Source organism: Pelophylax lessonae (assembly GCF_965119305.1).
Source record: "Pelophylax lessonae genome assembly, chromosome: 4".
In the NCBI taxonomy this organism is placed as follows: Eukaryota; Metazoa; Chordata; class Amphibia; order Anura; family Ranidae; genus Pelophylax; species Pelophylax lessonae.
The window spans coordinates 377,904,323-377,930,597 of NC_138771.1; the positions used below are offsets into that span (position 1 = coordinate 377,904,323).

Consider the following 26,275-nt stretch of genomic DNA (forward strand, 5'->3'; position numbering starts at 1 on the left):
TCAACTGAACACAAACATTTAAAAATGTTAAATGTAAGTGAAAAGAAATTCAAGAAAATGTTTCAATAAGCACTCAAATATGCAAGTGAAATTTTAGAATTGGGAGGAAACAAAAAACAAAAACCACACACTACATATATATATTTTTTTAATAAAAAATTAAGACATGGTGCAAATTATTAAGTTAGGTTTTTCAAAATTTATTGGGCAATGTTGAGCCACAAATATTACAAGCTAAAATAAAAAAAACAAAAAACAAAAACCAAGTCCATAAAGAGGGAAGAGTTGATTAAAATACAAAGAACAAAAACGCATGTTTACATTATTAAGCATTGCAGAAACAAACAGTAACACAGCTACCTTTGTTTATTTTTTACAATTGTCCTACAAAAGCCAAATGGCAGAAATTGGCCCGTTTTAGTAGTTGTAAAAGAGCATCTGACATTTTGAATACTGAAATTTTTAAAGGCTGACTATACGTTAATGTAACCCAATAGTTCCCTCCCACAAGCTACCTAGATCACTGTGTACGTCTCTCAAACCAGCTGGGGACCCAGTGCAAAACTTTGACACTGTATGCATGACAAAAAAAAAAAAAAAAGCCCACTGTAAACCTTCAGGCTTGAAAGATTGCTTTTGTATTAAAGCCTACAGAAAAGTGGAAGCGCATGCACTGCACAGTGTTTCCCACTGGTTTGAGGCAGGTACAGATGATTATAGGAGGCATGGGGGAAGGGAAAGGTAGGTCAGCTAAGAAGTACAGTTACCCTTTCAGTTAATAAAAAAAAAATATCCCACAATAAGAATCAGCTCAGTCCTAAATAAAAAAAAAAAAAAAACAAAAACAAAAAAAAAAAAAAAAGCACCCTTTCCCTAGGTTACATTCCCCATGCTGTGCTCATGCTCATGTTGCTAGACATTCCAGCCATCCCATTTACACCCATTGATCCTTGTCTTCCACTGCCATAGTAACTGTTGTTTAGTCCACTCTGGTTACCTATAACAAAAACAAAAAACATGCAAGTCATTTAAAATTGTGTCTATTAACATCTGTATTGGTATGCCTCCCCCACCAAATGTCAGAAAGCCCTGGGATCCCAAAGAGGTTCTTACTGGAAAATTAGAGCAAATCGGTCATGTGATTGTATTTTGTTTTTTTTTTTTTTTTTTAAACGGGTGGTCATACACACATGCTTCACTACTGAACAAGTCATGGATTAAACAATGAAGGTCCAAATCAATTTGTGTACCTACTCATTCAAAGTGAATAAGCATCCGAGTAGTAAGGGATAATAGTATATTAACTATAAAATAATGGAGAACAACTTGTCATGCGATTTTGCAGTCCCAAATCGCACAAGTGTGAAAGGGGCCTTACTCCACAGGGGATAATAAAAGACAAGGTCAAGCACATAGGGTAGGGGTAGCATGAAAAAAAAAAAAAAAAAAAAAAAAAAAAAAGGAAAAGATTCTTACGAGAATAAAAATTCAACAGCCTCAATGTAACATGCAATTTAGTATTATCCCCAGTGGAGTGATTAAGGGTTGGACTAGTGGAGGAGAACAGAGGGGTATATCTGGTGACCGTAATATACTGCTAATACCCTATAAAATCCAGATGTTTCAAGTTTTACCCATACACACTGAATTATGATCTTTGGAGTTATTATAACTTTATGGACACAAGGCTGGTTTAAAATTTTAGGGGATTTATGTTTTCTCCAGTGTCAAGTCTTTTGTTTGAGTTCCAATTGTCTAGGGAGCAAGTCAATGCCAGCTGTAGGGAGAATTTTACGGTTTAAGGCAATACTACCCTGATCGCTGGATATTATAAGCATGTTGGTCTGAATACAGTTTTCTACACACAATTACCATTCTGCATACTACTCTCCTGCAAGTTGCAAGGCTTAGGTCACAATAGCAACTTTCTAAGATTAGTAGCAGCTCTGCTTTTTTTTCTTGCCATTGGTAGGTAGCTAGAGTTGCTGCTGTACCCGACTGCTACTATCTGGCCTTCTCTGGGCGAAAATGGGGAGGGATTTTGGAGCTGCTGCAAAAGCAACAATGCACCATGGGGCTTACTAGCATGGCCAGGCTCCCTGCACATCTACATTCACAACCTCAACCACCACTGCTGAGCTGCTCATCGGGATCAACTTTATCCAAACCAATACTTTGGAGCGCTGTACCCAAACATGCTGGATCATGAACAGGGAGCTACCTAGTTATTGGAACCACTGAGTACCATTCTTAAAAACTCTTCATCTGCCAGTTTCATCCTGGAAGGGGTTAGCACTGAGGACTTGGTGTTGATGGCATCTGCTAGAGTGGAGTGTTGCATGTGGTCTCTTTACTGTCAGTGTTTTAAGAACCTTCCCATTTATACGCCTGACAGCAATTGACATGTGGATCTATCCTGTTTGTCTCGGCTTCCCACTTAATTGACCCGATCACCTTTCACTGCCTGATCCCCTCCAGCTATCAACAACCGAGTTTGAGTGTATTTCAGGCCTAGCGCTGTACCCTGAGCTATAATGTTCTGTCTTGCAGGTCAACAAGTCAGATCCTAGACACAACAGTCTTGCTGTCCCAGGTGCCTCCACTAAAGCCCCGTACACACGTACCGATCGTCGGCGAACGATCGGCCGTCTTTTGTCCCCGGGCTGTCGGTGTCTGTTGAAAAGTGCAAAGACAGCACAAGAATTTTGTCCGCCGACTACAGAAGTGATGTCATGTAATGGTTAACTTTCCCTGTGTTTTTTCTTTTCTGAGCATGCCCAGTCTTGCAAATCTGCGGTCTGTCGGCCGAATTCTGTACTGACTGGCGAACAATCGGCCGCTCTGGTGTCGGCATACAAAAATTTTAATGCTTGCACGACAGATTCTTTTCGGCCGAATGTGCGCTGTCGGCGGCATCATACTAACAAGCCTACAATCGGCAGATCGGTCGTCGGCCGAAGCTGTTCGGCCGACGATCGGTACGTGTGTATGGGCCTTAACAGTTTTGATGCTGCCTGCAGGGTGCCTGACAGACAACCTGAAAATCTGCCCTCTTGTGTACATCACTCATCCCACTTTATTCCAGAAAGTTTTCATTGCACTCATGACGGATTTTATATAGACTAAGGGCTCTTTCACACGGGCGGTCCGATCAGATCCGCCTGTCAGTTTTTTTTTTTTTTTAGGTGGATCTGATCGGATGCCCCATTCAGCCCTATGGAGCAGCGGATGTCAGCGGTGACATGTCTGCTGACACCTGCTGCCATCCGCATCCGATCCTGTCCCGTGAAATCCGGACGGATGGAAACCCTATTTTCCATCCGTCCTGGGGATCAGGTGAGAGCGGACAGGCGGTCCGCTCTCATCCGATTCCCCATAGAGAGCAGCGGGGGCTGTGACACCTCCCTCTCTGCACTGCAAGCGGAGACGGAGCCGTCATCTGCCGGCTCAGTGGGGATCGCGGATCGATCCCGGGTGAGCAGCACGGATCCGCCTACGGAGGCGGACCGTGTGAAAGAGCCCTATACAGCGCTTGATCTGAAGTGTCAAGAGCACCAAAAACATTGTCAGTAACTAACACCAAGTGCACAAAACAGCAAAAATCTCCCTAATTGTAGCTTGTTTATTTGAAAATCAAACACTGAACTGAATTGACTTATTTCAGTCTTAAAATATGTAATGCTTTATATAAAAAGTAATTTTGTCCAATCTACTGGAATGTCTGTCTTTAAAACAGCACTGTTTCTTTACCTGTACATGGAAGCCTTTTAAACAAAAATGGTATCAAAACAAGAATCAAGTTGTTTCAAGTATGAAAAAGAAAAAAAAAAAAATCCCCACACGGTTTCAACATGCATACTCCATTGTACCAACATTCAGCACATAGCCTAGAATTTTAATAAAAGTAATACTTACCATAACCACTTAAACTAGCTTGATTTCCATATCCTGTACCATAGCTGCCACTCAAAGCCTGGGACCCAGGGCTGCCATAATTTGACTGTGTACCTGTTTCATGGCACAAAAAGAAGAAAAAAAAAATGCAACAATGAGCATTTTTCATTAAAGACCGCACAAAACAATGTTTAGTACATAAAAAGTGAAGGACATGCAATCATAAAGCTAAAGAATAAAACCTAGGAGATGTTAAGGCCAATTTAATCACAATGTTACAAAATTTCTAGCATAAGGGCTCTTTCACACACACTGTCTGAAAGTTTCTCAGCAGGGGATCGATCCCCCGCTGAACAGGAGGATGACAGCTGTGTCTCTGCGCTGTGTGCGGAGACACAGCCGTCAGGTCTCCATGCATCTCTATGGGGGAAATCGGATGGGAACGGATGGAAAATAGGGTTTCCATCCGTCCAGATTTGACAGATCGGATGTCAGCAGACATGTCTCCTCTGACATCCGATGCCCCATAGGGATGCATGGAGGGGGGGGCCGTCCAGATCCGCCAAAAAAAAAGAAAAAACTGACAGGCGGATCTGAACGGTCTGCCTGTGTGAAAGGGGCCTTAAGGACATATTCGACAGGTGTGATAGAACAAGAAATAAAGGGACAAAGATCGGCTGAGTACACTAGGAAATCTGTTGAAGCTGAAAACACAAACACACACACACACAGAACATTAACTTTAAAAAAAAAGGAAAAGTATAAACTTTTATGGTTAACAATTCATATAAAAGATCACATTTATATAATAAAATTACCACCTACACAAACAAACATCAACGGTAAAATGGTTACCCAGCTCTGACCGCTAGGTTAGGGCCAGTAGGATTTTGGAACCGGATAGAATCCTGTCGCAGGAATTGAGCACGATGTAAAATGGCTAGAAGCTCAACATGTTTTGCTTCAACTTATTCTCTTCTACATATCTAACCAAGTCAGTGTACCCAGTTGTACACACGTCTGGTAATTTCGCAGGATAAAAGGATAGTTTTGTCCTTTAAAAAAACTTGTGGAGTTCAAGAGTCCTTAAACCATACAACAGTAGTGCTTTGAAAAGCAATACACAGGTTGGTAGCTCCTACAGACCGGAGAAATTGTTCATTGTGACAGGAGATCTTGTCAGCAGTTGTTAGAATTCCTAACGATAGTATATACTTTATAGTGACCTGGGGATTCACATGGTATAAACTTCTGTAGTTAGTTGGTAGAAAGATCCTGATCCGATGGCATGTTGCAAGCAGTTGATGGCGGAGGCGTCTGACTCAGCACCGTGCTGTTGGATCAGGATCTTTTAACTACAGACGTTTATACCATGTGAAAACCCAGGTCACTATAAAGTATATATCGTTATACTATCGTTATGAGAATTCCTAACTGCTGCTGACAAGGTCTCCTGTCATATGATGAACAACTTCTCCGGTCTGTCTATTATTTTTGAGCTACCAACCTGTGTATTGCTTTTCAAAGCACTACTGTTGTATGGTCTAAGAGGACTCTTGAACTCCACAAGTGGTTTTTTTTTTTTTTTAAAAAAAAAAGGACAAAACTAGTCTTATCTGGGCAAAATTACCATACCTGTGTACAAATGGGTACACTGACTTAGTTAGAATATGTAAAAGAATAAGCTCCTAAAGAAGCAAAATATCGCAAAACATGTTGAGCTTCTAGCCATTTTACATCGTACTCCATTCCTGCGACAGGATTCTATCCGATTCCAATATCCTACTGGCCCCGACCTAGCAGCCAGAGCTGGTTAAGCCATTTTACTGTTGAGGTTATCCATGTGGTAATAATATATATATATATATATATATATATATATATATATATATATATATATATATATATATATATATTATACATTATACACACCATATATCAATAAAGTTCACCAGGAAACCACTTGCACCTGCTTCAGCAACTATTACATTCTCTCCATGGAATTACACAAGAAACAATTCCCAGAGAGTGCAGCGCGCATGCCAATGCCCTGGAAGTCTCCCCAGGAAAGAAAAGAGGGGTCTTAGCTCAGTGTATCTATTCAGATATGGAGCTGCGGTTTGGCCCAGTCCCCTCTCCCCTCATTGGCTGACAGCAGTGAACCAATGGCATCACTGCTGTGTCTTAGCAACTGAGGCGTCATCCCCGGACATATGAGACAGTCGTGGACATCTCTGGTTAGAGAGGGGCTCAGGTAAGCATGGGGGGGGGGCACTGCTGCTGCACATAGGTTTATCTTAACACACAGAATGCATTAAAATAAAAAACCTTCTGACTTTACAACCTCTTTAAGAGTCTAAAAGAGACCACCAATAAAATAAGGGGTAGCTGCATAATTACTACAGATGTTAGCAAAATAGAGAGGGGAGTATTATACTGTAACTGCCAATGCACGAGTACAGAAATTTAGATTGCAATTTAAAAAAGAACCAGAAGCCACAAATTTAAGGGCTTACGCCCACTGTCATAGCATAAAATAGGCTTTTATTTGTGGTGTCCAGACACCTCAGCTGGCTTGCAATTCTGATAGGAATGAATTACAAAATGCGCTGTTCATAGGTATAAGTATGGGCGTATAAATGTGAAATGTAAACATTAATAGAAAGTACAGCCAGATTACGCATGTATTTTGTAATCTATTCTCATGGGGAGTTCCACAGCAGCAGCTGCGACTTCCAGATGCCGCAAACAGGTGAGTTTTAATGCTGTATGTAAATAGGCCCCTGTAATTACATACAGTATCTCACAAAAGTGAGTACACCCCTCACATTTTTGTAAATTGTATTTTTTCATATGACACTGAGGAAATGACACTTTGCTACAATGTAAAGTAGTGAGTGTACAGCTTATATAACAATGTAAATTTGCTGTCCCCTCAAAATAACTCAAAATAGCCATTAAGTAAAACTGTGGCGGGCAGCCCCTCCTACGCGATCGATTTAGTCCTACGTAGGTTGCACGCCTGCTGCTAGGGAGCGAGCATGCGGCGCGCTACCACCCCCACTCGGCAGCGGGGACTTCAATGCGTGGGCCGGCAGCTCCGATTGCCGCCGGCCACCCGCATTCGCTCCCTGCTAAAGAAGAACGGTCAGTTGTTGTAAACACAGCTGACCGTTCTCTCTGGAATGATCAGAGCACCCCTATCCTTCTATAGGATCACAAGTTTCTCATCCATTTCAAAAGCCCATCCCCCATCATAGTTAGAAACACTCCCCCTAGGCTTACATTTAACCCCTTAATCACCCACTGTGTTAACCCCTTCTCTGCTATTGTCATTACATTAACAGTGCATATTTTTAGCACTGATTACTGTAGTAATGTCACTAGTTCCCCCCCCCCCCAAAAAAAGTGTAAAAATGTCAGTTAGGGGTCCGATCTGTCCGCTGCAATCCCGCTAAAAATCGTAGATTGCCGCCATAACTAGAAAACAAAAAAAAAACCCCACAATAAAATGTCAAATCTTTTCCCCAGTTTCTAGACGCGATAACTTTTGCGCAAACCAAAAATATGTAGCCAAAAACAAATTGACCTAAAATGAAATGATTTTTTCAGAATTGACAGTTTAGATCGCAAAAAAAAAAAAATGCACAGCTTTGGATCAAATTGCACACAAAGAAAGCTATTTGTGGGGAAAAAAAAAAAAAAAAAACCACATCAATTTTATTTTGGTACAGCATCGCACGACCGCGCAAACTTCAGTTAAATTAATGCAGTGCCGAATCACACAAAATGGCCTGGTCATTAAGGGGGCAAATCCTTCCAGTCCAGAACTGGTTCATGTCTAAACCGCTGGCAACAAGAGTACACCCCGAGGTGAAATGTCCAAATTTGGCCCAAAGTGTCAATATTTTGTGTGACCACCATTATTTTATAGCACTGCCTCAACCCTCTTGGGCATGGAGTTCGCCAGAGCTTAACAGGTTGCCACTGGAGTCCTCTTCCACTCCTCCATGACCACATCACAGAGCTGGTGGATGTTAGAGACCTTGAGCTCCTCCACCTTCCGTTTGAGGATGCCCCACAGATGCTCAATTGGGTTCAGGTCTGAAGACATGCTGGAGCAAGACAGTGGTCTTCTTGGAGGTCTGTTTGGGGTTGTTATGTTGGAATACTGCCCTACAGCCCAGTCTCTGAAGGGAGGGGATCATGCTCTGCTTCAGCATGTCACAGTACATGTTGGCATTCATGGTTCCCTCAATGAACTGTAGCTCCCCAGTGCTGGCAGCACTTATGTAGCCCCAGACCATGACAATCCCACCATGCTTGACTGTAGGCAAGACACACTTGTCTTTGTAATCCTCACCTGGTTGCCACCACACATGCTTGGCACCATCTGAACCAAATAAGTTTATCTTGGTCTCATCAGACCACAGGACATGGTTCCAGTAATCCATGTCCTTAGTCGGCTTGTCTTCAGCAAACTGTTTGCAGGCTTTGTGCATCATCCTTAGAAGAGGCTTCCTTCTGGGATGACAGTCATGTAGACCAATTTGATGCAGTGTGCGGCGTATGGTCTGAGCACTGACAGGCTGACCCCCCCCTTCAACCTCTGCAGCAATGCTGGCAGCACTGATACATCTATTTCCCAAAGACAACCTCTGGATATGACACTGAGCACGTCCACTCAACTTCTTTGGTCGACCATGTTGAGGCCTCTTCTGAGGGGAACCTGTGCTGTTAAACAGCTGTATAGTCCTGGCCACGGTCCTGCAGCTCAGTTTCAGGGTCTTGACAATCTTCTTATAGCCTAGAGACTATCTTTATGTAGAGCAACAAGTCTTTCAGATCCTTAAGAGCCATGAGGTACCATGTTCTGTTGAACTTCCAATGACCAGTATGAGAGAGAGAGCGATAACACACCAGCTCCCCATTCACATCTGAGACCTTGTCACACTAATGAGTCTCATGAAACCGGGGAGGGAAATGGCTAATTGGGCCCAATTTGGACATTTTCACTTAAGGGTGTACTCAGTTTTGTTGCCAGCGTTTTAGATATTAATGGCTGTAAGTTGAGTTATTTTGAGGGGACAGCAAATTTACACTGTTATACAAGCTGTACCCTCACTACTTTACATTGTAGCAAAGTGTCATTTCTTAAGTGTGGTCACATGAAAAGATACAATACTTACAAAAATGTGAGGGGATGTACTCACTTTTGCAAGATACTGTTAAGTCTACATGATCCCTAAAAATTCAATTGGCAATTTTTAAATGGTACATTTGCCACTTTGATCTAGTATCTGGAGCAAGGATTTTCTGGTACATACCAAGTCCACTCATCAGCTGTCCACCATATGCACCACTAGATCCACCAGCCGTTGAATTAAGGAACAACTCGACATATCTGTGTTCTAAGAGGGGAAGAAAACAAAAAAAAGGTCATACACAAGTTTCATGCATGAGAAAACACTGACAAGAGTGATAAAATGAACAGCTTTTATTTATTCATGTAAAAACCTGATCTCAGAAAAGGAGAGAAAATAAAAGGATGTGACTGTTTTTAGGGTGCGAGCTGGGATTTGGCTTCAATTTCTTAGTGAATTGAAATCTGCTAATACATTCAACACTACCAGCAGTAAATCTGGACCCAAAAAAAAAAAAAAAAAAATTTACAAAATCTTCGGCAGCTTGCTACAGAGAATTACATGAGTCGTCAAATACACCACTGTAAAATAGTTTGCCAAATAGGCAGCCTGATTTGCATCCAATCGTGTTGCTCATTTTCCTGATAGAAGCGTTAGCCCCTATTTCCTAGCCTTTCGGAATCAGACCCAGGAGTATCTCCCTCATATCTCCCTCTTAGAATGTCATTATGATCCTACATATGCATTAACCACTTCTGGACCAAAAATGCTTTCCCCCTTAATGACCAGGCCATTTTTTTTTACGATATGACACTGCGCTACTTTAACTGACAAATGGGGGTCGTGTGACGCTGTACCCTAAAAAAAATTAGGTCCTTTTTTTCCCCCACAAGTGGAGCTTTTGTTTTTTTTTTTTTTAGGGAAAAAAAAAAAACATTTTTTTAATTTCTGCTACACAACATTCCCAAACATTTTTTTTGGGATTTTAGGCCAATTTGTATTCTGCTACATATTTTTGGTTCAAAAAAAAATTCCAATAAGTGTATATTTATTGGTTTGAGCAAAAGTTATTGCATCTACAAGCTAGGGGAAAGATGCCATTTTTATTTACTGAATGAACACAGAGACCCGTGTTCCTAAAGAACACAGGATCCCAGTGTTCAATGCTGACAGAACAGCGGTCTGCCGTGTTTACAGCGGCAGACCGCCGTTCTGTCTCCAAGGGGGAGCGATTGTGGGTGCCTGGCGGCAATCGCATAGGGAAGGGTTAACACCCCTGTAACATTTTTTGCTGTCTGTGCCCGTTCAGAAGATTTCACTTTCTATGCCCGTGACAATTGAATTTTGGGTTGTGGAAACAACGCTAGGTGATAAAGCTTCAGTGTGGAAACCTTTTTCCACATAACTCTGACAGGAGTGAATTTCCCTTCCTGGGGGGGTAGGTTTTTTCCCGTAGTTTCTCTCCAAGTGTGAGTTGTAGGTTTTAACTCAAGGATTGCCTGTACCATAGCTTGTAGACTAACGTTTGCGCAAACCAATCAATATACGATTGGGATTTTTTTTTTTTTTTTAAACCAGACATGTAGCTGAATACATTTCTGCCTAAATTTGAGTTTGGCGATAAAAAAAAAAAAAAAAAAAAAAAAAAAAGTAGAAAATATGGGGCTTTCCCCCAAAATTTGCCCTTTTTTCGTTCACCAAAAAATAAAAATCCCAGTGGTGATCAAATACCACCAAAAGAAAGCTCTATATTTGTTTGAAAAATGTGACATTTTGTTTGGGTACAGCGTTGCATACAGTGCAATTACCAGTTAAAATAGCGCAGTGCCGAATAGGAAAAAAATAGGAAGGAATAATAGAAAGAAGTCAAGAAGGGGGGGGGGGGGACCTTCCACAGGTCAAGTGGCTAAACCCTAGTACAGTGTTGGATAGAAAGGTAAATTCACTGGTGTAGGACTCATCCAAGTTGTATAATTAAAAGGTCTTTTTTCACCACAACTAGCTGACGTCACTTACGCATATTGGCTTTGTCTTTAGACATGGCTGCCACTGCATCCTCATGTGTTGCAAATTCAACATCTGCTTCTCCAGTGACTCTGCCATCTGCCCCGATTTCTATGTGAACTCTTACTGGATTCAAAGGTGAAAAGAACTAAAGAAAAACAGAAAATACACATGAAAACCAAATGAGTAATTTTAGCTTCTATTTGGAGAGGGGGGGGGGGGGGTGGTAACTTTTTTTTTAATACAGGCTACTGAATATAAAAGCTAATGCAAACAAAACTTAAGCCCAAATGATATTAACCTACATTATTTCGGTTTGGGGGGGGGGGGGCAGAAAAAAAAAAAAAAAAGAAAAAAAAGAGCACATCCCAAAACAAGTCCATCTAGTTCAACCAATTAACGGCTACAAGAACTCCCTATAGCAGATTTACTGCTACAGGGCAGCTGCTCTGTGCAGAATCCTTGTTCATTCTTTGTTTCTAGTGCAAATAAAAAAGCGCAGGAGTGATCAAATACCTTCAAAAATAAAGCGCTACTTGTGTTTCTCCTCCCACCCACCAAAAAAAAAAAAAAAGCCTTGACAAGATGGAGGAAGGGGGGGGGGGTTAACTTTCATGTCTTTCTCTTGAGATCTGAGAAAGTCCTAGTAAGTCATTTGAAAATAATTTTAAATCGTACTTTACTTACAGTATATATGTCTGTCTCTGTTGCCCTGTAAGGAAGGCCTCTCATATGAACGCAGTGACCTGTGGTGCTTTGAAAGTTAGAACCATCTCCATACCTATTGTCAGAGACTGCTGAGAAAAAGTATTCGGGGGGGAGAGAGAAGGGTGGAGGAGGACATTAAAAATCTGGGAGAAAAAAAAAAAAAAAAAAAACAAAAAAAATAACAAAAAAACCACACACACCTCTTCCAAATCTTTGATCTGCGCCAAAACCATATTCATTATATCCATTGTACTCCTCATATCCACCATATCCTGCAAAAACAAAAACACATTTTTATTAATACCTGTAGATTCTGTGACCCAAGATATCCTACATCACAAAACGAAGTAGACAACTAATGGGTGTAATGTGGACCTCAACTCAAATGTTAAAAGCAGTTTGCCTTCATGGAAAAGACCAACATTAATAGAAACTAGAAAAAAAAAAAAAAAAAAGTTTGAGACAAACTTTAAGTTGGCTTGAGAAAGCCTGACCAGAAAGTTTGAAAAGTTTAGATCGATCGATAGATTAGGTTTGAAGATAGATAAGGTTTGAAGATAGATATGGTTTGAAGATAGATAAGGTTTGAAGATAGATAAGGTTTGAAGATAGATAGATAAGATGAGTGAATGAGTTTAAATTGATTAGCATCAAAGCTTGATTGAGTCTAATGGGATTTGCAGCTTGGGTCATCTGAACATCCTGTCAATGAAAGTCTATGGGCATTTTTTGGGTTTTTAACTTTAATTTTTAGGAAAACCGTAACTCAAACCAGTCTGAAAAGATATAGCACACCGAGTCAGAACAGTATGAAGGTCTGTGCAGAGTTTGGAGTATGTAGCTTGAACGGTCTAGGAGTTAGTGTCCAAAAATTTTGCGGCCAGAAAAATAAGAAGAAGAAGAATAATAATAAGTTTAAATACAATATCAGTAAGTTGGCTGTTCCAAGCCAACTTAATTGTTCACTGCACGAGAACATATGCAGGTCCATTGAGACAGAACTCTAAACATAGCCAAGAGATCTAATATTTGGTCATGTGATCCAAGAAGGGGGGGGGGGGGGGGAAGAGCGTGGAATTCAAATTTAAAGATATGTAATGTAGGCAACCCTGAAGGCAGCCTGCCAAGAACAGGTTCTCCAGGAAGGCAAGCAATGCAGCACTTTTATGTTGGGTTTTAATCCCAAGGTGTTAACCACCAACCACTGATGGGCAGCTACACACCAGTTAAAACACATGGGATTTTTGACTCCCTGTAAAATCCGTTTCTCTGATGTGCGTTGACAGACATTCTTAACCATTGGCTTATACTGCCCCCTGCAGGAGAATAGGCAGAAAAAAAAAAACGGAAAATTCCTATCATACTTACCGTAATTTTCCTTTCCTGGTGGTCTCCATGGCAGCCTACGTGTGGGTTAACCCCGCCTCCTCTCCAATGGTATAGGACCCCCCTCTATAAATTTCAGCTTGCAGGCACAGCCAGTGTTCCATATCTTAGCCGAATCCAAGACCAGAGGGTGGGAACTCCGGCTGCCATGGAGACCACCAGGAAAGGAAAATTACGGTAAGTATGATAGGAATTTTCCGTTTTCCTGGCAGTCTCCATGGCAGCCTACGTGTGGGAAATAACTAGCCCAAACCACACGGGTGGGAATGTTTCAAATCAAATTTTACTTCAAATTATTAGCAGACAAAACAGTCAAGCCAAAATTAACTGAAGATAAGGAGGCTGGCTCCACACAATAATGTGTCATGAACGTATTTACAGAAGACCATGAAGCTGCTCTGCAGACTGCTTCTGGTGCAACATGATGTGAAGCCGCCCAGGACGTTGAGATGCTTCTCGTCGAGTGGGCTGTCACCGCCTCCGGAGGAGCCAAACCCTCTACACAGTAAGCTCGCTGAATGGCAGACACAATCCAGGCCGCAATGGACCTTGACGAGGCCCGTTTCCCTCTATTCTTGCCTGAGAGAAGGACGAAGAGATTATCCGATTGTCTGAAAGAAGACGTTGACTGGAGATATTCCATAAGAGTTTTCCCTACATCCAAGGGATGAGGTTCATTATCCTCTGAAGAACGAAAGGTAGGAAGTACAATCTCCTGGTTCTCATGAAAAACCGATGATACCTTCGGATTGGAATTGAGCATCGGAATTAGGACTACTCGGTCCGGGAAAAACGTGAGAAAAGGTTCTTTATAACCAAGAGAACTGATCTCAGAAACTCTTTTAGCTGAAGTGATTGCTACTAAAAAGGCTGTTTTAATGGTAAGATCTTTAATGGAGTCCGACAAACTAGATCTTGAAAGGACGTTAAGGACAAGGGGAAGGTCCCATTTTGGGAACCTTGGCTTCCTCTGAGGTCTGAGTCTGACCGCACCTTTGAAGAATTGTTGTATGAGTATATGCTTGGCCCAGGAGAACCCTGAGAACACCGATAAGGCTGATATTTGCACCCTGAGAGTCCCAACTGATAGGGACTTATCCAGACCTGCTTGAAGGAACTTCAGGACTTCTTGAACTCCGAAATTCAGGGAATGATTTCCCTCCGGGTACGTGAATTCCAAGAATCTAGACCAGACTCTACAGTAAACTCTGTTCGTGCTAGGTCTCCTAGAGTTCATTAAAGTAGGGATTGCCCCAGGAGGGCATCCAAGTGACTCCAACCTCTCCCTCTCAAGAACCAGACCGTTAACCTGAGCAAGGCGGGGCAGGGGTGTAATGTTGTTCCCTGCGAGAGAAGGTCTGGTTTGATGGGCAGGGGAATCGGGCTCCGATAGCTGAGTTGCAGGAGAAGTGGGAACCAGGGCCTGTTCGGCCAGTGAGGGGCTACCATGACGATCTCCACATCTTCCGCTTGGAGTCTCTGAAGCGATTTAAAAGGATACAACTTGGACAGTTTGGAGGATAAGGAGGTCTTGCTGTCCCCTTTACTCCACTCTTCTAGGATGACATCCTTCAATTCTGACAGGAGCGGAAAGTTTAGCCGCTCTTTCCCCAAATGTTTGAAAAACCTTCTCTGTTTTACCTGTGGGGTACTGGGATCTTCCCATTTCAGAGCCTCTTTGACTGCTCTTATGAGAGGTGCAACAAGGGCAAAATCAAAACCCCCAACTGCACCTTCCTCTTCTTCCGAATCGCTCTCTGAGGATTTCCCGGAAGTGAAGCTTGGCTGAGAGGGACCTTGCTCTTCAGGAGCATCAGCAGGAGAGCTGGGAGTAGCAGATCCAGGTGTGGGACTAGCATTCCACTCTTTCATGGATTGTTGGACAATCCGTTTCACCAGGGATTCCAATCTCTGATCTTCAGACTCTCTTTCACCAGCTGCACGAGCGAAACAGGGCTCGCAAAGGGACTTGTCCTCCGGGACATGCGCCCCACAACCCCAACAGGCTCTCTGGGCCGTATGGCTACTGTGGCGGTGTGTGCGGTGTCTGGAGGAGGAATGTGAGCGTCTCCTCTCATGTCTGCTCCCTGATGGAGACTCACGGCGTCTTGACCTTGAAGATGATTCTCTTCGTGGCCTGACAGGGTCTCTTTCTTGACCAGACCTGGAGGAGCTGGGAGAAAGAGAAATCCAGGGAGACACAGGATTTAGCCATGAATCATGAGCCAGCATCCCTCCCTTCATATCCCTCTAAATGTACCAGCACTCACCTGTTGTGAGAGGGCTGGCCACAAGAGGGCGGTGAAGCAGGATCCATGTTTCAGGCAAAACCACAAACTCACTAGGAAGTAGAGCATACAGGGATCACTACAAAGCAATAAGGAACATTCAGGTGTTGTCCTAATATGCATCCAACCGCTCTCCCCCCCCCCCTGCACACCACAAAAAGGTATGCAGCATCCGGTCCCCACATACCTGGTAAACAAACGGACAAGGTACCGGGAAGACGTCGCTATGCCCACAGTGCATTCCCAAATGCTCTGGAGCTGACAGGCGTTTACATTTTCGCGCCAGGATGACGTCAGCGATGGCCGGCCGTGATCGCAAGTGCGCATGCGCGGACCAGGCCTCGCTTCCGATCGCGGCGAAGTGCGCATGCGCAGGCAGCGAGCGGAGCTCCATTACCACACAGCGCATGCGTCCGCCGGACTGAGCGGAGGGGAAGCAGGAAGGAGATGGCTGGAACGCACGGAGCGTTCCAGCCGCCATTGGGCCACCAGGGATAGCAAAGAAAGATAGTTTGGAGACAAACAAACATAACAAAAACACTGCCATGGAGGAGACAAATCTTCAGACCCTGTCAGGATATCCGTCGGCCATCCGAAGCACCGCACAGTTATCAGCCAAAGGGGATTTTGAAATGTCACTCACCCGCCCGTGGCTGGGCCCTGGACATAGACACCGACTTTTCATTCTGAGGTAAGCCGACCAAATTCCAACAGGAAATAATCCAAATAGTTGATCCTTGGAGGAGGACAAAAAAGGAACACTGGCTGTGCCTGCAAGCTGAAATTTATAGAGGGGGGTCCTATACCATTGGAGAGGAGGCGGGGTTAACCCACACGTAGGCTGCCATGGAGACTGCCAGGAAAAAAAAGTTTGGCCAGGCCCACGGGGAGTCCCGAGGGGGGGGGGGGGGTTATACTCCCTCTCTGCTATAGGCACTCAGTTGAGTTACAAGCAGAGTCAGGAGAAAAACAACTCCATAGAGGGGTGGGTGCTTTGTCCGTCGATCAGAGAAATGGATTTTGCATTAAGTGAAAAATCCCATTTTCTCTTTCGTTCAGTGAAAGACACAGCTGATATGCCTAAACATTAGGACGTCCCAAAGCAGTGTAAAAACATGAGTAGGATGAGAAAAAAAAAAAAAAAAAAATTTCCAAGGCTAAACCATAACCAACCAGGTAAACAGGAGCTCAATCAAACCAACTGGAGCCCCCTGGAAAACACCACCCTCAGAGGATCAGGTCCTCTAAACAGCAGCCTGCAAAACCTTGTGGCCAAAAGAAGCATCCGCAGATGCTAACCTATCCACTTTACAGAACTTTGTGAATGTGCACAGACGACCAGGTGGCCGCCTTGCAAACTGTCACCGACGCCAGATGACAAGCCCGGGAGGCATTAAGCACACTAGTAGAGTGTTCCTTGACAGGGAAAGGAAGAACCTGACCCCTGATGGAATAGGCCTGAATCACCATCGGTCTGATTCATCTGGAAATGGCCGAGGAAGTGGACAATCCCTTTAAAGTCCATTCGTGAGCACAAATAGTCTGACATCCTGAAAGACTTTGTAGCTGCCAGGTACACCCTAATTGCCCAGACCACATCCAAGGCGAGCAAGAAAATATCCTTTGGATATTTAGGCCTGGGACACAGGGAATGCAAGGCAATGTTTTCAATCAAAATGAAAAACAGACAACCTTTGGAAGGGACGGACGGACGGGGGGGGTTTAGAAGAACTACCACAGGTAAGGTGAACGACAGGATAAGCCCGCCAGTTCCAACACCCTGCGCGCAGAGGTGATAGCCACCAAAAAAAGACCACCTTCTGGGACAGCGTAAGCAAGGGAATCTCCTGAAGATTCCTGAAGGGAGGCTTCTGGAGAACTGAAAGCACCAATTTAGATTCCCAAAGAGGCAACTGAGCCCAAACTGGAGGAACCAATTTCAGACACCCTGGAAAAAAAAGTTACGCACCAGGGATTCAGGATCTGATGAGGCAGGGGGAAGGCGCTTTTCCAGCCCATCCCCCGAAAGCCGCCTCCACCCAGGACAAAAGGGCTCCAGGACTGCAGTCAGTGCATTGGTGGATGGTCGGGCCTGAGAGGGGGTCAGGTGGGGAGACATGCTTCAAGACTCCATGAGTCCCCAGGGGATCCCACAAAACGTAAAACGCTGCAAAATGGACAACCCCCACCGCGTGGGCAGCACCACCCGGTCGCCAAGCACAAGCGATCCTCAGCAGAGGGAGAGGACCCCAGACTCCACACCCACAGAAACAGGGAACTGCAGCAACCAGGATAACCTGAAAAACACGTGCGGCGATCAGGAAGTTAAAGGATCCAGGAGTCAGCACCAGAGGATGCCGAAATAGCTGCCCACAGGGCTCCACTGTCACGGCTGCCGAGGCTATTTGCAATGGCAAACTACAGCAAAATAGCCGCCGTGTATAGAAAAACAGGCTACAATAAAATGGGCGCACCACTAGGCTTACAGGGACCCAGGCCTCAAGGACAAATCCATGCAGGCAACAAAACAGCCCCAGCATATGTGGATGGGGGGGGGGGGGGGGACTAGGGGGTTCGACCGACCGAAGAAGCACACCCACCCCAAAACCCTCCAGGGGGGGACAGCTACTCACCATACCAGGAATTCTAGACAGATTCCCTCTCCATTGAATTGAGAGGGCAGTTGGCCAAGAGGAATGCTGTGACTCAGCCCAAGACCCGGTCATATGCGATCTCACAGGCCAGCCCCTGTCCAGTGGGGCTATGTCGCGGCCAACCTAGCCCGGAGCTGAGGTCTGCACGTGCTCGCTGCCCAGACTGGGGTGACCACTGGATCCAGATTATACAGCCCATTGTCCAGGCCGGCAGTTGTAGATCTCGCACGAAAACACCGGGAGAATAAAAAAAAAAAAAAAATCCAAAGAAGAAATTGCCAGGACCAGAGATCCCAGCAAGGAACTAGGCAGAAAAAAACTGGAGTACCTATAGCAGAGAAGTGGAGCATACCTCCTGGGACTGCCTATAGGTGTAGTCAAGTTTTTTTTGCCTAGTGTCCTACTCCTGTGGGGGGGGGGGGGGGGGCAGTATAACCCAATGGTTAAGAAGATCAGGAATCAACGAAAGAAAAAAAAAAAAAAAAAAAAAAAAAAAAAAAAAGGTTGGGTCAGCTAGTGGTTAAACTTTACATTTTTTTGTCACTCATGTAAAGTTGAGCAAACACTACCCTCTTCAGACAAAAAAAGTTCCAAAAGTGTCTGTTGCTTCTCCATAGATAGAGCTACCTCAAGACTGTGTGTTACTGGTCAGATCACCAGAAAAAGAAACATTGGGCAACCTAGTTTATTTATTTATTTATTTTTTTTCTTTAAAGGTCTCCAGGCTGACCACTGCATTAAAAAGTGAGGGGGAAATTAATTTGATATAACAAGACATTATAAAAAGGCAACATCCTTGAAAAAAATCCTGCACAGCCAAATGGCAAATCAAAAAACAATGGATTCATTTTCTGATGCAGTGAAAAAAAAGGCACCCAAAAAGAACACATCCCCGTCTAAGGGCTTGCAAGCTGCAATGACATTTTGGTGTATATAACTTTAATTACAAGTAGATTAATACATTTAAAACCCTTTAAATACATTTGAAGCACTTTGGTGCAGAATATATGTATGCGATGAGCTAGAAAATGAACTGCACATGCACAGCAAGAACTCACCACCTCCATAGGCTCCACGTCTCATGCGATCAAATCCTCTCCCCGCAGTACCATAGCCTCTCCCAGCACCTGGTCTGTCATAAGGTCCTGGACGCTGCATGCCAAAGAGCTTCCTTGGAGGATCATAGTTTGTACGAACCTCCGCTCTACTACTCTTAAAAATCTCAATATACCTATATGGGATTTGGGGTGGGTAGGGAGACACATTATTAGAACACACACCACCACACAAAGACTTTAAAATGTGTTAATCATATTTACAGAAAATAAAAAAGTTTATAAAACCAGTAAACATTTACAGCAGATCACATGAATTGTGAGGTCTTTGTTTAATGGTATGATCGACTACAACGAACATTAAGTATAGCGCAAGGCTTTTCTTTATAAATTAAAAGCCATGTTGCGCAGCAATTATCAATCACGGGTGCAAATAGATAAAACCCATTGTGACAAAAGTAATTTTACACCATAAACATTAATAAATATAAAAAACAAGAAAGTATCACATTTTCTTATGGCAACACTAACAGATTTACATCAGGGCATGTTATTTTTAAAACCAGGCTGAATTCACTTTACAGGTTCTTTACTTACATTAAATTTATGTTCTTTATCAAAACTATACCATAAGAAAAGTGACAACCAACCATCCATCCCCACCTGTGCCCTATTCTCTCCTTGTGTTTCTTTAGAGCCTTTTCAGCTATTTCCTGTGAAGCAAACTGCACGAAGGCCTCCCCCGTACTCCTCCCCTGGAAGTCCACCGGCAATGTTATCCCATTTGGCACGATTTCCAACCCTTCAACCCAAGGACAAATAACCCCAGTGGGGGGTAAACATTAAAATTTTACAAACCCAGACATACTTATTACACCAGTACACATTCAGGGCAGCAAAACATTTTACCAAATACATACAGTACCGATTCTCCTTTGGAAAACTACATTACTTTCCAAATATATAATAAAGCATTTACAAGTTAAGCCGCTCTTTCATTTTAAAATAAAACTAGTAAACCTTGAAAAACTTGTAACACCAGAAAAATCTTTAGGCAAAAAACAAATCTGCCAATACAGTATTAAACCATTAAGCGTGCGAATGTAAAGTGTTACCGCCAGTTGTGTGTGTGCGCCTGCTTTTAGTGAACTTGTCTTCATTTCCCCACTGAGCGCAGAGACAGATCTGAATTGTCTTAGTGCGCATGCATGCCATGGTTCCAAACACTCCTATGCATGAGTGGTAATCGAGCCATCCAGAGGACCACAGCTCATTCATAGGAATGGAAGGGAACTGCAAGTACGCACTAAAATGGAAAACAGTAAGGGCATCTTCAGGAGATTGAAGATCATTGGAATGCACTCAGCATAAAAAGATGGGGGGGGGGGGGGGAAATGGTGCTGTAATAAAGGACACACAATAAGAGGTCCAAACACCTTGCAACCAAATTTGCAGAACGAATATCAGAAATTTACATTTAAGCGACATGAATTTTCCTCCCCCTATTTTGTCTAATATAGATTCTACCTAGTGCCGAAATGCAGTGTTTAGTGGCCATAATGTTAGATTATCTGCGATATTAGAGATGAAAGTCCTTAAAAAGTAGTATTAGATGAATGGATGCTTGTGACAATCATCCATTTTTTTTTTCTTTAATAAATAGACCCCAAGGAAAAAAAAAAAAAAAAAAAAAAAAAAACCCCACACATTAATGCTGTAAAAACGCTTGACACGGATATACGCGCAATAACACCCAAGCAAAATGCTTCTAAAAACACATTTGCAGATGCTTTTTCTGGCATCAGTAGTGGCTTTGCAGTTGATTTAAAATGCCCTGTGTGCATGAGGCCTTAAAGTTTCAGCCCTGTGGGATCTCCAACACCTTTTATAAACCAATTAGTTTGGCATCTCAAAAGGTTCTTCCAAGAGGAAATGCTTTGTCCCAATTTAAAAAACTGGCAGGTTAGCAGCACTTAAAGGAAAAAGTAAATGAAGAAAAAAAAAAAAACCCACACACATCAGTGCCTGCAATTTGGGGTTGTTTACTGTAGTGTTTACCTATAATAAGTCTTGATCTCTATTGTAAAAAGTGTATATTTATAGAGAATTGAAAATATATCACATACACACTGAGCCAGTAACTTATTGGCAATGAAGTGTGTCCTGGGGTTGCTGTTAGCAGTCAATCATTGAGAATCATTCTGTATTGCAGATGTACCACCTCTGCCATCTGTGGGTCCTTCAAACATAGATTAACCCCAGCAGCACTGGATGACGACTGCTGCAAGGATATCTGGAGACAGAGGATCAAGGATTTCTACTGTAAACAGCATCCACCAGAACACACTTCACTGCAGGTTTGGTTTTAAATTCACAAACCCAACATTAATTCGCTTTAAAATGTGTGTGCAGCACTGCAAAACCTGCTGGTATCAGCCCAATCTTTCAAGTTCATAAACAGCCTTAGAAACGGAAAATTTAAATTTTCCATAAATATTACAAAAATCAGTACCTGAAACTGCTAAAATGTTTTTTGCTGTGTACATACAAAAAAGGAACCATGAATACATGGCTATACTGAGGTTGAGGATGTGAGCTTTTTTTCAAATATGCATGATTTAGGTCCCTTTCACACTTGTGCGACTTGGGACTGCAAAGTCACACGACAAGTCATACTCCACGATTTCCAATGAGTACCGTTCATATCTGTACAACTTCAAAGTAGTCCCTGTACTACCTTGGGCTGATCTTAATGCGTTTTAAAAATGTCCATAGACACTGCTTCAAGTCCAGTCAAAACTGCTGCAAAAATATTGCGTGGCTTTTAGGTCACATAAGTGTGAAACCTGGGTCACACTAGTGTGACTTTAGTCTTAAGTCATGCAGAATCACGACAAGGAAAACCACGTTTTTCAATAGTGTTGGTTTACATCAAGGTGGCCCAGCACAGAGCGATTTTGGAAAAGGTTCTGGTACTACTTCGGTGCAGTTTTGGCCCCATAGATTATACAAGCCTTATCCAAGTAACACTACATAAAAATTGCACTGAGCCACTGCAATGTGAACCTAGCCTAACTACCAAACCTTTTCTAGAATCATTGGCTAGAGTGGATCTATTTTCTGCTCCTTTGAAGTTCCAGAAGAAATGTGTATTGGGAAGGGGGTGGATGGAGACAGTAAAGAAAATAAAAAAAAGTTAAGCCTATGCCTCCTTGGATAGGATTTCACATCACTTTGTCCTGACTAGGAGGCTCCAAAAACGTTCCCCCTTATACACAAACACTTAAATCAATTGAGGCTGATTTTTAAAATGAAAAATTAGTATTGGAAAAAAAGGAAGCTGAGCAAATGCTTTTGAGATCTGTCTTTTGCCCCTTTAGATGTAATACTTCTCTATTTAAATGCAGTTTCTTAATATAGCACTACATAGGCAGTGGAGGAATGCTAAAACAGTTAATGCAGAGAAAAAAAAAAGTGAATGAAAAAAAAAAAAAAAGTTAACAGGACAAAAATCACACAAAGCAAAGAAAGGGGGGGGGGGGGGAGAAGGAAAAAAAACGACCTTAACTTGCAGTAACAACTCTAAAACCATTTTACCAAGGATTCAGAGTGCCAATGTCAGAAATAAAATAAAACACATTATGCAGGGAACATAACTACTGTAATGTTGGTAACAGTCTGATTGCACAGTCACCTTTAGCCTTACCAACTACTTTATCATACGAGTGCTTCCCTGAAAGAATGAATTAAAGTTTTTAAAAGGATAGGTGTTTACACTAAAAACTTAAATGTTTAGTTCCTATTTCTAATGGTCCACATTTTTAGTTTAGGACAGTTGCAAGGAAAGTCTCAGTTGAGCACAGAACCATACCTGAAAAGAACTGTACTATTTCTTCTTTACTGCAGCCAAATGGGAGGCCTCTTAAACGAACAAAGCCATCATTTGCAGTGTCAGGGCTGTTAGGACCAGTATGCTTCAAAACCCAGTCCATTTCAATGTTATTAGACTTGAAAACTGTTAAATACACAAAATAAGGGCATTATGCAGATATTATGTATGTATGTATACACACCCACAAATTGTCATAACAGGAGTCAATCAGTAAGCCCACATGCATCAAGGCAAGTGCCGACAATGTCTGGGATCTCAGTGCAGCAATAGCAGCACTGAAAGCTGACAAAGTGGAATCCTGTAGTGTGTCTTTTAAAGTGACAGCTGTGAGGGCTTCCCGATGGGGGCATGGGGACTAGACACCCATTGTATCCACTTAAGCCACAGTTGCCCTCATCCTTGCAGTTTTCTGGGACATGTCATAGATGCCAGAATATTGCCTGACCAATGGGGAGGCTCTACACAGCTTGCACCCTGCTGTGAAGCCGCAAGCTGTCACAGCTGGGTGCCCACACTTGCAATGCCGCCGGAGAGGGAGAGAACTGAGGCTTCATTCAGGCAGTCGCATTGCTGAACTGTGGGACAGGCGAGTGGGTGTTTATTAAAACTCAACAGCTACACTTTGTAGCTTCTGCCTTTTAATAAAACAAAAATTAGTGAAACTGCGCTTTAAAAGGAGGCACAGATGCAAGCCTCTTAAGCAGTGGATGTGTATGAATTAAAAAAAAAAAAAAAATAGATAACGTTCAGCATCACTTACTGGGGTCCCCTTTCACACTGATCCCCCAAAAAGAAAAAATTTGCACCTTGAAATGAATAGGACACACATCAAAACACAGTTACAAAATAAATCAAGAGTCCAGAAACGCTGCACAGCGAGCGTGAAAGCAGAACTTACAATTCCCACCATGCCTAGTCAGGTCTGTGAATGCCAGTTTTACAGTGCCCCTCAACCCTGACCTACAGGGCACACTAACAGGCCAGGTTAGCAAGATAACTGAAATACAATCCAGGTGATCTCATTTGCTACTCAGTGATTGCAGTATTCTAGTCTGCATCTCCCCCCAAGGTAATACTTAAAATCTGGCCTGTTAGAGGACCGGAGTTGAGGACCACTGCCCTTATGGGATGTGTAGTGCCACAACAGCTGGAGGGCTGTAGTTTGAGGTACATAAATCTGCCCTTAGTCAAGATGGAGTCAGCTTGAGAGGGTGTTTTTACAAAGTGATTTCTTAAAATAAAGCATAGATATATGGATGGAGGGGTATTTAAAATATTAAATAGCTTTGTGCTGCTCAGATGCATTAAAGCTCTGCTGATTGTTCAGCTATAAGTGTGGAGTGAATATACAGCATGTGTGAGGCCAGACACCACCACGTGACCCCATTCAGGTAAAATGGCCGATCTGAGGGACTGCTCACCTTCCACATATCGATGTCCCATGGTCTCTCTGTCTTTTTTTACGGCTACGTTGAGATCATCCTCCGTTTCAAACTCCACAAACGCTTCCCCGCTCGGCCTTCCTTCTCTGGTATAGATGAAGTGAATGCCATGTGTTCCGTTTAGGATTTTCGATTCTGAAAGAAAACACGTGAAATAAGCCAGCGCCGGCACACCAAGCGTTAAAAAAAATAAGCTTCCATTTCACATTCACCTTACCTGAGAAAAACGATTCGATTTCATCGGTGGAACACGACCACGGCAGTCCCCGGACCTTCACCACGTACCCTTCTCCGCCTTCGGACATTTTCTCTTTCCTCACGGATGGCCGAGACTGCGGAACACCACGTGACGACAGATCAGAACAACGTCACAAAGACAAAATGGCGGCCGCGCCTCACTCACTCCGACACACCGCTAACAAAGCGACCGCCCGACACACACTGCACTCGGCTATTCCCGCCTCACTGATAGTCACCGCAAATAATACCTCATTACTAAATACAGGAAACCCCCCACTGTAGCGTGCAGCCCATTCCTACACCAAGAAACAAAACACCTCACTATACAGCCACATAAATATTGTCAAGCGCCTAAACTATGTCATTACCTTTCAAAGCAACCGAAAAATGAAACCCAAAGGACCCCGTGTACTCTCACCTGCAGCTTACCTACTAACACACACACTGCTCGCCCGCTCACTGAGGAAGAGGATCCAAGCGTAAGGAATAATGGTAACCTTGCACATGCGCAGAGTCATCTGCCCGCCCCCTACCGGTGACGCGCTGGGCTGCTTTGTTCCTTACTTGTGAGCGCGTCTGTACAGTGTGGGGGGTGGTTTCCACGTGGGCTCAGCGCTCAACTGCGACCGTTGCTAGATATTTGGAAACAAAAAGTAACCAATGACTGAAATCTCTCAGGAGTGTTTAGGAAACGAAGAAAAGTTAGTTTAGCTGATTCTGTTTGACACTGAAGTAACGAACGGCTTTTTTTTTTCCTCGAAGGCCTCTGCACACGATACTCCTGTTTGAGCATCTACTTTTTCATCAGTTTTTTATTTTTATGTATTTCTGTGCATATATGTTTGCACGGTTTTTGTGGAAACATATTCTCATGTTCTTGTTTTGTGCATTATATAAATGGCCATTTGCGCACATTTTTCGCTCATTGGGCGTAAATTACTGCCCAAAAATGCAGATTTCTCTATTTTGTTTTTACTGAAGAATGCACGGCGCTCATTTACACGCCTGTGTGCATAGGCACATTACAATGAATGGGCTGTATTTTAGCTCTGTTAAAAAAAGCTGTACTGAGCTTTTTTTAAGCTGCAGTGTGTAATGGGCCATACACTCTACAATTGTCTTTAGACTTTTTCCTTTAGATTTACCAAAACCATATAATATGAGGTCAAACCTAAACACTTTCAATTTGTATGCAATCAGGCAGGCCCTTGCACTACATAGAAAAGGTAAATCTGAGAGCCGGTTCACATACAGGCGACCCAACTTGCCGGGGCAACCTGTGAAGTCGCTGTGCACAGCGCGCACCGCAACCTCGGAGCGACATGCACGGACTTCATATCATTGAAGTCAATGCAGGTCGCTCCAGGTCGCCCCAAAGTAGTACAGGACCCTTTATCTAAGTCGGAGCGACTTGTGTCGCTCCTATTAGAACGGGTCCTGTGCTACTCTATGGCAGGCGACTTGTCAGGCAACCAAGTCGCCTGACAAGTCGCCCCAGTGTGAACCGGCTCTAAAGGAAATCTAACAACAAAAGTCGTATCATGTGTATCCAGCTTAAGAGCTGGTTC

The 26,275-nt window shown here is 43.1% G+C and overlaps 1 protein-coding gene across 3 annotated transcripts; it reads right to left on the bottom strand.

Moving 5' to 3' along the window:
• Positions 1–836: 836 nt before the first annotated feature.
• Positions 837–25,248, bottom strand: LOC309551967 (heterogeneous nuclear ribonucleoprotein H2-like). 3 transcript variants are annotated; one of them, XM_082252698.1, is made up of 12 exons: positions 25,126–25,248; positions 24,685–24,799; positions 24,447–24,602; positions 23,005–23,148; positions 19,797–19,935; positions 19,137–19,309; positions 11,951–12,022; positions 11,730–11,836; positions 11,055–11,190; positions 9,222–9,305; positions 3,916–4,008; positions 837–997 (listed from the first exon to the last, which is right to left on the bottom strand). In XM_082252698.1, the coding sequence occupies exons 2-12, from the start codon at positions 24,770–24,772 to the stop codon at positions 879–881; spliced, it is 1,311 nt and encodes a 436-aa protein (XP_082108824.1). In that variant the 5' UTR covers positions 24,773–24,799; positions 25,126–25,248; the 3' UTR covers positions 837–878. The 3 variants fall into 3 exon arrangements, with proteins under 3 accessions (XP_082108824.1, XP_082108826.1, XP_082108825.1); XM_082252700.1 differs by having other exon boundaries at positions 24,685–24,782; positions 25,111–25,221; XM_082252699.1 differs by having other exon boundaries at positions 25,137–25,161.
• Between the last annotated feature and the right edge of the window lie 1,027 nt (positions 25,249–26,275).

Coding starts and splice junctions, on each gene's coding strand:
- LOC309551967 (XM_082252698.1), bottom strand. CDS start 24,772: ATGTCCGAAGGCGGAGAAGGGTACGTGGTGAAGGTCCGGGGACTGCCG. Junction 11,837..11,950: donor AGATCAAAGATTTGGAAGAG/GTGTGTGTGGTT, acceptor TTTTCTCAGCAG/TCTCTGACAATAGGTATGGA. Junction 998..3,915: donor AGCTAGTTTAAGTGGTTATG/GTAAGTATTACT, acceptor TTTTTGTTATAG/GTAACCAGAGTGGACTAAAC.